This window comes from Erpetoichthys calabaricus, chromosome 3 (assembly GCF_900747795.2).
Source record: "Erpetoichthys calabaricus chromosome 3, fErpCal1.3, whole genome shotgun sequence".
NCBI lineage: Eukaryota > Metazoa > Chordata > Cladistia > Polypteriformes > Polypteridae > Erpetoichthys > Erpetoichthys calabaricus.
Window position 1 is genome coordinate 53,190,016 of NC_041396.2, and position 13,593 is coordinate 53,203,608.

At 39.8% G+C, this 13,593-nt stretch overlaps 2 protein-coding genes across 5 annotated transcripts in view; one reads left to right on the forward strand and one right to left on the reverse strand.

The window, feature by feature from the left end:
* LOC114648035 (intersectin-2-like) overlaps positions 1–13,593 on the forward strand; it is a 277,957-nt gene that overhangs the window by 86,317 nt on the left and 178,047 nt on the right. For all 4 annotated transcript variants that reach the window (XM_051925602.1, XM_028796817.2, XM_051925601.1 and 1 more), the window contains exon 3: positions 3,726–3,818. In XM_051925602.1, the coding sequence (XP_051781562.1) occupies positions 3,726–3,818 (93 nt within the window). The remainder of the gene's footprint in view (positions 1–3,725; positions 3,819–13,593) is intronic.
* The window catches only part of fam228a (family with sequence similarity 228 member A), a 218,345-nt gene that overhangs the window by 2,798 nt on the left and 201,954 nt on the right, over positions 1–13,593 (reverse strand). The window lies entirely within an intron of this gene.

The window sequence follows — 13,593 nt, forward strand, 5'->3', positions numbered from 1 at the left end:
TTAGGATAGGCATACACCTGTGTACATTAGATTGCACAGTTGGCAGTTTGCATCAGAGTAGGAACCAAGGCATCAGACCGAAGGAATTGCCTTCACAGACAGGATTAGAGATAGGATTTTGTCGAGGTACATATCTGAGAAAGTTACAAAATGATTCCTGCATCATTGAGGTTTCCAAGAGCAAAGTTGCCCTCTTAATTCTTAAATAGTTGTAGTAATTTCAAAACAACCACAACTAGAAACTTTAGAAGGACAGTCATCACTGCATTACTCTACTGGTCTGGGCTTTATGACAGAATGGGCAGGCAGAAGCATCTCCTCAGTAAAAGTTGCATGAAAGCCTAGATTCTCTGGTCTGATAAAATCAACATTAGCATCATGTCTAGAGAATACCAGACATTGCTTATTGCCTGTAGACTACCATTCCATCGGTGAAGTATACTGGTGGCAGCATCATACTCTGGGGTTACTTTTCAATAGCAGGTACTGGGAGATTACATATAAATCCTTAAGGAAAACCTGCTCAAGAGTGCACTGGACCGCAGACTGAGCCAGTGATCTACCTTCTAACAGAACATTAAATCTAAGCACAAAATAAAGGAAACACAGGAGTGGCTTAGGGACAACTCTGGAAATGTCCATGAGTTTCCCAGTCAAATTCTGGACTTGAAACCAATTGAACATTTCTGGAGAAATCCGAAAAGGGTTGTCCACCAACATTCTCCATCCTACCTGACAGAGCTTGAGATGATCTGCAGGGAGGAATGGCAGAAAATCCTTAAATCTAGGTATGTGAAACTTGTCAAATCATACCCAAGAAGATTTTAGCCCATAATCATAGTCAAAAGTACTTCAGAAAAGTACTGAGTAAATACTTACTCTATTGTAATGTAATATTTCAGTGTTTTATATGAGTGTTGCATGACATTGTGATAGACAACAAGAGTGTGACTACCCCTCCACCATCCCCTCCTCTTGCCTCCCAAAAGCAGTTGAGGTTTTCTGTTGGTAAATAACTATTTTTTTTACTTTGCTAAGCATTATATCCATTCATTATGTGTTTTAAATGTTAACTTATATCACAGTACATTCTTTTTACATTGTAGAAGGAAACATAATTAGTTTCCAAAAGTGATTAAAATCGTTGTGTTTACTTTTATACTGCAACTAAACACATGCAATATTAAGTCTATAAAGTGTTTAAACAAGTAGGTCATTAGTATTTTAGATGCTTTCTATCATGCATTAATTCTTGGTGAACGGTAATACAAGTTTTCTGTTTATGTGGATTTTTTGTGCATTTGGTGTATTACAATGAATCTGTTCAACATCTTGAGTCAAACTGATCAGTGCAACATCACATCTGCTGGAATTCAACTTCTGTTCTGATATCACAGTTAACTAACATTAAATATTTTTAAAATGCTTATGCAATTTTGTGGCTAAAAAGGTGATATTAACAGCAACTGTGTATTTTGTGGTCAAATACAGTAAAAGAAAGAGGTCCTTTATTTGGGTTTTTCTTTGCTTGATGTGTCTTTTCTCCTGCAGTTGCCTCGTTGTCTACCACTGTTGGATGTTTGCTTCTATGTTGGTGACTCTGCAGAAATGGACTGCACTTTGATACTAATACTGCTAGAAGTAGTGATACCCTCCCTTTCTTGACTATCTTTAAAGGTCATTCTCATTAATCTCACCTGCAGCATTTGAGGCTTGTTAAAAGTACTTTTTCAAATCATTATTTATTTACTGTTTTAAATATTGGTAATAGTTTTCAGCACAATAGGATCTTTTGTTTCTGTCTGTTTCTTACTTTTCAATTCACTGTACCATTGGGGTCATCTTTTACAGTGCTGCAACATGAAAACATCATTCAAAACATCAAATGTATGACTTCAAAAGAGCGACCATTGAGTCACCTGCTCTGGTCATGCTCCTGTCATGTTAACTAGCCAGGACTCCATATTTTTCTTTTAAATGCTTATTTTTTATGTCTGATTTAATAGGTTTGTTATTGCAGGGATCAAAGTGAAGCAGGAGTGTATGCTGGATAGTGGATTGTTATAGGGGCCTGTACAGTTGGTAAAAACATGGACTTTTCCAGTTATTGGACATTTACTCTCTCACATATGCTAAGGCTCCTTTGCGAGTGGGACCACAGGGTATGGTCCCAAATCACCCTAATTGTAGATCCAGCCATGCATATTATAGTTTTCTCTATAGTATATATATATATATATATATATATATATATATATATATATATATATATATATATACATACAGTGATCCCTCGCTATATCGCGCTTCGCCTTTCGCGGCTTCACTCTATCGCGGATTTTATATGTAAGCATATTTAAATATATATCGCGGATCTTTTGCTGGTTCGCGGATTTCTGAGGACAATGGGTCTTTTAATTTCTGGTACATGCTTCCTCAGTTGGTTTGCCCAGTTGATTTCATACAAGGGACGCTATTGGCAGATGGCTGAGAAGCTACCCAACTTACTTTTCTCTGTGTCTCTTGCGCTGACTTTCTCTGATCCTGACGTAGGGGGTGTGAGCAGGGGGGCTGTTCGCACACCTAGACGATACGGACGCTCGTCTAAAAATGCTGAAAGATTATCTTCACATTGCTGCCTTCTGTGTGCAGCTGCTTAGTGAAGCGACATGCTGCACGGTGCTTCACATACTTAAAAGCTCAAAGGGCACGTATTGATTTTTCACTCTTTGTTTTTATCTGTCTCTCTCTCTCTCTCTCTCTCTCTCTCTCTCTCTCTCTCTCTGCTCCTGACGGAGGGGGTGTGAGCTGCCGCCTTCAACAGCTTTGTGCCGCGGTGCTTCGCATACTTAAGCCAAACAGCCCTATTGATTTGTTTGCTTTGCTCTCTGTTTCTGACAGCCTGTGCTCCTGACACGCACTCCTTTGAAGAGGAAGATATGTTTGCATTCTTTTAATTGTGAGACAGAACTGTCATCTCTGTCTTGTCATGGAGCACAGTTTAAACTTTTGAAAAAGAGACAAATGTTTGTTTGCAGTGTTTGAATAACGTTCCTGTCTCTCTACAACCTCCTGTGTTTCTGCGCAAATCTGTGACCCAAGCATGACAATATAAAAATAACCATATAAACATATGGTTTCTACTTCGCGGATTTTCTTATTTCGCGGGTGGCTCTGGAACGCAACCCCCGCGATGGAGGAGGGATTACTGTATGTATATATATATATATATATATATATATATATATATATATATATATATATATATATATATATATATATATATATATAATATATATTCAAAGATATTCTCAGTATTGTACTTGACTATCACCTTTGTCTTTTGCTCAGAGTATGTCTTCCCTTGCTTTATTATGTCATTTATTATTAATTATTTAAATCGAATGTTGAGTTTTCTTTAAACTTGGTAAGAAACTATTTCATATGCTTAATATTTTCTGTCTTAGATGTGGAAAACACACATAATGTTAATTATTTTTAAATGTGTAAGTAAAACACATATTCTCTATTTTAACATAAATCATTTATTTTGTATAAACTGTGTTTAGTGACTGAGATAGAGATCCTTTTTGCAAACCTGCCTGAGTAAGGTGTGCAGAGAAATTTGTAGATGTTTAGCTTTTTATAAAGAACAGAATGCATGTTCAAAAGTGAAAACATAAGGTTTTTTAATAATTGCTGGATTTTTTTTAATTTACCTATAGGTAATCCAAATATTTGGGCTATCACCCCAGAGGAAAGAGCCAAACATGACAAACAATTTGATAGTCTTCATCCATTATCAGGCTTTATTTCAGGTAAGTTTAAAAAAATAGGAAAAGTATAATGAACAAAGTGGGGAATACATTCCCAGTTTTCTTAGTAATCGAAAACAACTATTAAATTAGTAAATTAATTAGTAACTAAAGCTTATAAATATTTTGCTACATAAGGTAACATGCAATATGTGTTACATGAAATATGCCATTATTCTGGTTTTAACTCTTTGAGGGTTAAATATTTTTTCCAAAAAAAACTCAGTTTCCTGAAAAGCACACAAAGCAGCAGGTTTCACACACAAGTCAACATAAAATGTCTTTTGCTATGTGCTGTGCCTGCTGTTGGCACATGTTCAGCGTCTCTGGCGGCAGTGGCTGCATGGGGGCACCTCGATGGTCAGCAGGAATGCATGGTGGGCTGGCTGCCTGGCTGTCTTCGCACAGCAGGTGGGTGGCGGTGGCAGTTGCAGTGTGACGCAATATGGTTTGTACCTCTTGTCATCATAAGGGGTGGTCCTCCCAGGCAAACGCTGCTGTAGGCGCATCAGCTGCACGAAAGTGTTCAGCACCACGATTAGCCAGGGACCGATCAGATGATGCTGGTACCTCACTTTCATTTTTGATATCAATCTCCAGATCGCTTGCATCAAACACATTGTCCGACAAGTCAGAATCTTATTCAATGAAATTACTTAAAATGTCCATGGACTATTTTGCTTTGCACATTCGCTTTGTTCTCTCACCAGATGTCGGTGCCATTTTAGAGGTTGTTTGCTCTTCGCTACTAATGCACAAGTAAGGAATCGGGGTCAAATCAACAAAGCTATGTAACTTTATTTCTAGCAAAGACAGTCAAAGTAAAATGTAATGGCGGGTTTTGTTGCAGTTTACAGCTGATTACCATCCTCTACTCCTGAATTTTGACAAAAGTCGACATCAGCCCTGAAAGAGTACCAAACCCAAAATTAACTTGTTCGAATGGTTTAATAGAAGTAAACTATGCAAAGGAGAACAATGTCCAAATTAATGTTTACATGTTTCTTGCAGAACTATAGATCAATGTTCCCCAATGTTGTAATAAAATTGCTAATATTTAACTTAATAGCAGTATTTTGGTTTAATATAGAAAAAAATAGAGAGCTCAGAATTACCATACTTTCAATTTTTAAGTATACAGTTAGTAATGATTTCAGATCAAAAGCAGATGAAATAGAACTGAAGATTTACAATACAATTTAAAAATAAAAAAAGAAAAATAACACAGAAATGGTTCTAAGTCGATATAAATTCTGTGCAGCGCTGCTCCCAGGTTCAGCATATTCTTGTATTTATTTTTAAATAAGAAATTTGGGTTTGGCCCGAACATTTGTGCATGGATCAAACTACTGTATACCAATCCAGAAACTTCAGTTTGTATTAATAACATTTGTTCAGACTACTTTAAACTAGAACGTGGTACCAGACAAGGATGCCCCTTGTCACCACTGTTATTTGCAATCGCCATTGAACCACTGGCGGTTCACTGTCGAAAAGCTGATCAGATAAATGGGATTATCTGAGAAGGATTGGAACAGAAAATTTCTCTATATGCAGATGATATGGTATTGTATATATCAGACCCACAAAATTTTGTGCCTGCAGTCTTAACATCACTTACAGAATTTCTGGTCTCAGAATTAATATGAATTAATGTGTACTCTTTCCAGTGAATTCTCAAGCATATAATATTAGATTAGACACCGTACTTTTTATCATTGCAGATCAGTTTAAATACCTAGGTGTAAACATCACAAGTAAACACAAAGCTCTTTATCAACAAAATTTTGCTGTCTGTATGGAAAAAATTAAGCAAGACTTGCATAGATGGTCAACCCTTCATCTCACTCTAGCTGGAAGAATTAACGTTGTTATGATGAATATTCTTCCTAAGCTTCTTTTTTTATTTCAAAACATTCCAATACATCTTGCCTGAAGAAGGGGCCTGAGTTGCCTTGAAAGCTTGCATATTGTAATCTTTCTAGTTAGCCAATAAAAGGTGTCATTTTGCTTGGCTTTTCTCTACAATATACATCAATAAATCATTTTTTAAGCAATTAGATTCAACAATAACCTCATTTATTTGGAACTCAAAACATCCACGTATCCAAAGAGCAACCCTACAAAGACCTAAGGCAGAAGGTGGCATGGCTCTACCTAACTTTCAGTTTTATTACTGGGCAGCAAACATACAAGCTATAAGAACCTGGACACAAATAAATGAACATACACAGGCCTGGTCCGCAATAGAAGTAAAATCCTGCAGTACTTCTCTATATTCCCTGCTTTGTGTCCCAATAAATGCAAGGTATTGGCAATATACTGATAACCCAATTGTGCTTCACTCACTCAGAATATGGAACCAATGTAGAAAGCATTTTAAGATGGAGAAGTTTTTATCTGTGGCACCTCTGCATGAGAACCACCTCTTTCAACCCTCACAAACATATGCAGTTTTTAATATCTGGAAAAAATTTGGGATTAAAATGCTCAGAGATCTTTATATAGACCATCTCTTTGCATCCTATGAACAATTACATTCCAAATTTAACTTTCCAGCTACACATTTCTTTCACTATATTCAAATTAGAAACTTTGTTAAACAGAACCTGCCTGATTTTCCTCATCTTGCACCCTCGTCCATGCTGGAAAAAATATTGCTCAATTTCATGGACTTAGACACCATCACTGCCATATCTTTATTACTAAACGACAGTTTAATTTATGCACGGTGGACACACTGAAGCGCATGCGCACTGCTCTGCAGCGCCCCAGAGTCAAACCCAGCGGCTTCCCAGAGTCAATAGGTGGCGCCCAAACAACACAACCTGTAAACTAAACTTGCTCTAATCCACTGTTCCAGCAGAGGCAAAGGAGTCACAGCTCCAAATGGAAAGAGCTCAATGATTTGTAATACAAAACCGAGCCCGTAATTCCCACAGTCCAGCGGCTTCCCAGAGTCAGTAGGTGGCGCCCAAACAACACAACCTATAAACTAAACTTGCTCTAATCCACTGTTCCAGCAGAGGCAAAGGAGTCACGGCTCCAAATGGAAAGAGCTCAACGATTTGTAATACAAAACCGAGCCCATAGTTCCCACAGTCAATGCGTGTTGCCCAAACACCACGACCTGTAAACTACACCTGCTGTAATCCACTGTGCCAGCAGTCAGTGTGTGTAAGTTCCCAGAGTCAGTAGGTGGCGCCCAAACAACACAACCTGTAAACTAAACTTGCTCTAATCCACTGTTCCAGCAGAGGCAAAGGAGTCATGGCTCCAAATGGAAAGAGCTCAACGATTTGTAATACAAAACCGAGCCCGTAGTTCCCACAGTCAGTGCGTGGCGCCCAAACACCACGACCTGTAAACTACACCTGCTCTAATCCACTGTGCCAGCAGTCAGTGTGTGGAAGTTGGAGTATGCTTCCTAACAGTAAACGACTTCTACCTAACGACACAGCCACAGAACAACAAAGACGAGACCGCATGGATAAAAACAATACACGGTGGCTAGGAGTCACGGCTCCAAATGGAAGGAGCTCAACGATTAGTAATACAAACACGAGCCCGTATGGCTATGACCTGTAAACGAGCCCGTATGGATAAAAACAATGAACGAAGGCGCCCACACAAAGAAACCGCTTTAGTACAAATATGTTTATTTAATTAAATGAAAACTTTACCATGGCTACGACCTGTGAACTAAAGCTGAGGTAAAGCGTGCATGCCAGGTTGTACAGCCGCCCGAACGTGACCGCCCACACCACCGCACCGGATCCGCCGCCATGGTCACTTCAGCACGCGAATCTGCCGCCGTCAGCAAACGACTTCTCGCTGACGACACAGCCATAGAAAAACAAAAAAGAGACTGCATGGATAAAAACAATAAACGAAGGCGCCTACAACGTGCTTCTGAAACACCAGAACCAGATGAGTCACAGCTCCAAAAAGAAGCTGCTTTAGTACAAATATGTTTATTTAATTAAATGAACTTTCCCAGGACGCACCCACCCTCCATGATATTTCATCCCTCCAGGTATCAGAGGGAACAGAAACTGATTGCCATTCTTGGATTTGCGATTCTTTCGAGAATCGCGGGCTTGCTGGTATAAAATTATTTTACAGTCCCTCCCTTTCAAAGATCAAAGAGGACAAAGGGAAAAAGATCTCTTAATCAATATATCAGAAAGGGAGTGGAAAGTAGCAATGCAGAGACTTCACTCGAGCTCCATATGCGCAAAGAATACAGTTATTCAACTCAAAGTTGTATATCGAGCACATCTGTCTCGCCTAAAACTGTCCAAAATGTTTCCAGGGCAAGATCCAACCTGCAAACGCTGCAATCAAGTCCCAGCCTCACTGGGTCACCTGTTTTGGGCCTGTGCCAAATTAACATCATTTTGGACCAAACTTTTTAAGTGCCTTTCAGACAGCCTTGGTGTCACAATCCCTCCTAACCCATTAACAGCTGTGTTTGATGTTCTTCCAGATCGGTTTAAAGTGGAGAAGGACAAACAAACTGTGATTGAATTCACTACACTTTTGGCGCACAGACTTACTTTGCTAAACTAGAAGAATCCTAACTCTCCTCTTTTAAGTCCGTGGGAAACCGATGTTTTATACTATTTGAAATTGGGAAAAAATCAAATATTCAGTTAGAGGATCTGTGCAGAATTTTTTAAAAACCTGGCAGGATCTAATCAATAAAATTTTTAGAATAAGCTCTTAAAGTACCGAGGAAGCAATTATCTCCGCATTTCTTTTTCTTCTCTATTCATCTCTACTGGTCTATTAAACTCATCAATTTAGGTATGTTTATAAGCCTTAAGTTTTACCCCGTTGGCCATGCTCTCTCTCTCAGGGGTGGGGGTCGACTTTCCCCCAATCAATCTTATTTTTTGTAAAAATTGATCAATTTGTATGAATGATTACAATAACCCTAACCCTAACGTTGCAAGGGGTATCCCATGGTCTTACAGTTGGCGGGCGGGTCTCTGTTAGTTGCTCTTGCGAGGTTCAGTCTCTCCCTGTGCATTTCCTGTGCGACACACACACACACAGAGGCAGCACGAGAGAGAGAGCCGCGCACACACACACAGGCAGCGCCAGAGACAGAGAGAGACAGACGCACACACACACACACACAGAGGCAGCGAGAAAGAGATCCGCGCACACAACACAGGCAGCGCCAGAGAGAGAGAGAGCCGCGCACACACACAGGCAGCGCCAGAGAGAGAGAGAAATCCGCGCACACACACAGGCAGCGCCAGAGAGAGAGAGAGCCGCGCACACACACAGGCAGCGCGAGAGAGAGAGACGCACACACACAGGCAGCGCGAGCAAGAGAGAGGGCTGAACTCATAAGGTAGGAAGTCTGTTAAAGAATGCACTGGGCTTGATTTTGTTTTCACTTCTGTTTACAGCGATCAGTTCGTAGTGTGCATTTTTGAAATGTTACTTTTCTTGGTAGTTTATTAAATTACGGATTTTTTCAAATGTTCATTTTTTGTTGCTATAGCACAAACTATTGCAGTGTTAGTTTTCTCTGTTCAAGGTTTTCTTAGAGTTATTCAATGTTTTTACATTTAGTTTACTATTACGCTGTGCATTCTATGGTGTAATTAACTATATTTGTGTATAAAAACTTACAAAAATATATATTTACATACAGTTCGTATGGTCTGGAACGAATTAATTGTATTTACATACAATCCTATGGGAGAAATTGCTTCGGTTTGCGACCAGAGTTTGGGAACGAATTATGGTCGTGAACCGAGGTTCCACTGCATTCTTTTCGGTTATGACGCATGACCGCGTCCACCATCGCAAACTGTTTTACACGCCATGGTCTTAGAGTTGGTGGGCGGGTCTCCGTGAGTTGCTCTTGCGAGCGGGCACATGACCAGGCGGTGTGTATGCTTCGAGAACGAGGGTGGATGCGGCAGGACCATCTAAGAAGAGGCATGTTTGTCGCGGATGTGAATTGCTGTATGCGGCGTGTAAAAGTTTGTTTGTCGCGGATGTGAATCGCTGTATGCAGCGTGTAAAACGCTGTATTGTATGTTTCCCTCTCCAGAGTAACATCTTTTCATTCACCTACAGTCGAATCCTCAAAACCAACCTTATTTGGACAACTGTGTCTTTCAGGAAGTGTTCACCCATCAATACATAATTATGTAGCGTATGCTATGCCGCGAGTTGGCTAGTAAATAAATAAAAAAGGACAAAAGTTGCTGATCATAAGCGACAGTGTCCAGAGCAAAAACTTTCTGCTTTTGATTAATGTTGCTTCTTCTGCTCCCATTAGGGGTTGCCACAGCAGATAATCTTTTTCCATTTCTTTCTGTCCTCTGCATCTTGCTCTGTTACACCCACCACCTTCATGTCCTCTCGTACCACATCCATAAACATCCTCTTAGGTCTTCCTCTTTTCCTTTTTCCTGGCAGTTCTATCCTTAGAATCCTTCTCCCAATATACTTAACATCTCTCCTCTGCACATGTCCAAACCAAGACAATCTCACCTCTCTGACTTTGTTTCCATACAGTCCAACTTGAGCTGACCCTCTAATGTATTCCTAATCCTATCCATCCTCGTCACACCCATTGCAAACTTTGCATCTTTAACTCTGCCACCTCCAGCTCTGTCTGCTGATTTCTGGTCAGTGCCACCGTCTCCAACCCATATAACATAGTTGATCTCACTACCGTCCTGTAGACCTTCCCTTTCACTCTTGCTGATACCCTTCTGGCACAAATAACTCCTGACACTCCTCTCCACCCATTCCACCCTGCCTGCACTCTCTTTTTCACCTCTCTTGCACAATTCCTATTACCCTGTATATTCTGGTTAAAATCTCCACTGCCATCTCTCCTAAACACCTCCATGCTTCCACAGGTATGTCATCTGGACAAATGGCCTATCCATTTTTCAACCTTTTCATAGCTGTCCTTACTTTCTCCTTGCTAATCCGTTGCACTTCCTGATTCACTATCTCCACATCCTCCAACCTTCTCTCTCTCTCATTCTCTTCATTCATCAGCCTCTCAAAATTCTCTTTCCATCTGCTCAACAATACAATACAATACAGTTTATTTTTGTATAGCCCAAAATTACACAAAAAGTGCCGCAATGGGCTTTAACAGGCCCTGCCTCTTGACAGCCCCCCAGCCTTGACTCTCTAAGAAGACAAGGAAAAACTCCCAAAAAAAAAACCTTGTAGGGAAAAATAGAAGAAACCTTGAGAAAGGCAGTTCAAAGAGAGACCCCTTTCTAGGTAAGTTGGACATGCAGTGGGTGTCAAAAGAAGGGGGTCAATACAATACAATACAATACACAGAACAGAACAAATCCTCACTACAGTATAAAAATTTTAGAAGTACGGAGCAGAATTTAACAGTAGATAATATCACATAATAAGATTTGGATATGTTTAGAGTCCTGGAGACCTCATCCATCAAGCTGCCTTCCCCATTTGGCCATTCCATGGCTGAAACAGCGCTGGGCCAGCCAATCCGATGAAAGGACCCCTCTTTCCCACGATTCCTGCGATCCTCCATCAGGGATGACTTTACCTTAGGCAGGCAAAACAACTTGGCAGGTGGGCTGCGGCACCAAGTGCCACATTTGAGTACCGAGAAGAGAAACAGAATAGATGAGGGTTAGTATCCAATTCTGACTATCATGTTACTTATGTTTTAGTGCTATTGACTAACAACAGAGATGCAGTATGTACAGTTAATCAGCAGCTCTAGTTCAGGATATGCTAAACTGAAGTAGTGAGTTTTCAGTCAGGATTTAAAAGCTGAGACCGAAGGGGCATTTCTTACTGTATAGCAGCAGGCAGACCATTCCACAGTTTAGGGGCCCTGTAACTAAAAGCTCAACCTCCCATTGTTATTTTATTAATCCTTGGAATCATAAGCAGACCGGCATCTTGAGGTCTTAATGTGCGCTCTGGTTTGTAAGTCATGATAAGTTCAGACAAGTAAGCCGGACCTTGGCCATTTAATGCTTTATATGTTAAAAGGAGAATTTTGAAATCTGCCCTAAACTTAACTGGGAGCCAGTGTAAGGATTGTGAGTATGTTTCCATCTTCATCCTTTATCACTCTAACCTGCTGCACATCTTTCCCAGCACGGTCCCTCTGTCTAGCCATTTGGTACAGGTCCTTTTCTCCCCTCTTAGTGTCCAACCTCTCATACAACTCATCATACGCCTTTTCTTTAGCCTACTTTCTGCATCTCTCTGACTATCCCAACTCTGACTAACCTCTGACGGGTTCGAATCCCGTCAATGCCAATAGGGACTCTGCTCTGTTGGGCCCTTAAGCAAGGCTCTTAACCTGCAATTGCTGAGCGCTTTGAGTAGTGAGAAAAGCGCTATATAAATGCAAAAAAAATTTTTAAAAAAATTAAAAATTAAATTAATCCCACTTCTTCTTCGCTAACCTCTTCCTCTGTATAGTCTCCTGTACTTCCCCATTCCACCAGCAGGATTCCTTTTCCTCCTTTCTCGGTCCAGATGTCACGCCAAGCATCCTTTTTGCTGTCACACTTACTACATCTGCTGTAGTTGCCCAACTGTCTGGTAAGTCTTCACTGCCACCCAGTGCCTGTCTCCCCTCCACCCAAAACGCAACCTTGCAGTCTTCCTTTTTCAACTTCCACCTTTGGACCCTTGGCTCTGCCCTCAGTCTCTTCCTCTTCTTGATCTCCAATGTCATCCTACAGACCACCATCCTATGCTGTTTAACTACACTTTCCTCTACCACCACTTTGCAGTCTTCAGTCTCCTTCAGATTGATTCTTCTGCATAGGATATAATCTACTTGTGTGTATCTTCCTCCACATTAATCTGCTAATTTCTAAAACTGTTCTAAAAATGATGATACACCAAACAAATTTACCAAAATTTAAAAAAAAAAAAACAAAAAACAAAAGTAAGATTGGTTGGTGGATGGGTGAGACATTTGGAGTTGGGGGGGGGGGGGGGTGGGGGGGGGAGTTGAGTCTAACTGCAGGAGTTGCGTGAAATGGAGTAGTGGAATCTTGTTGTTGGCTTGGTTTTTTCACCAGTCTGCTGCTTGTGAACCACATAGATTGAGAATTACAGCTTTTGTTTATAAGTACATTGAAACAGAATCACTTTCATACAACAGTTGCACAGTATTTTAAGTCATGTTTACTTAGAAAACTATGTGATTAAATTTAATTACAGTGTTTAAAATTTTAATTGATTTTTTTTGTGTTGAAAATCTTTGGTACAGATGGTTCCGTATGTTAAGATTTTGCTATAAAAACGTAACTTCTTTTAAAAAAAATTACCTTAATAAAATTTTAGCCGTAATTTATTCCCTCAGGTTTGCCAGTCACTTTGTGCATCTTTTGTTTTGCAGTTACTGTATTAGCAGTTGAAGAAGTAATGTACTTTAAGGCCTCTGCCATATGCATCATGACTTTATCACTGCTTCTTTGTCAAAGCAAAGTATAGGTCTGTTTTATATCCTGTTTTATAGTGTGATGTGTGATTTTCATAGTCCTAAATTTTGGAATAGTTGTAAAAAACTAAAAAGAGGGAGAGATTTGGAATATTAAAGTATCATGAATTTGTGACAAAATATTAATTAATTTGACATTAAATATTGTTCCCTATTAAATATGATTTACCTGCTAATGTCTTCTCCATATACTGTACTGTGTGGTACAAGTGAAGCTGTTATAAAGACATTCTTTTATCATTAAAATGATTATTCTCGGTGTCAGTTTTTTTCTTTAGA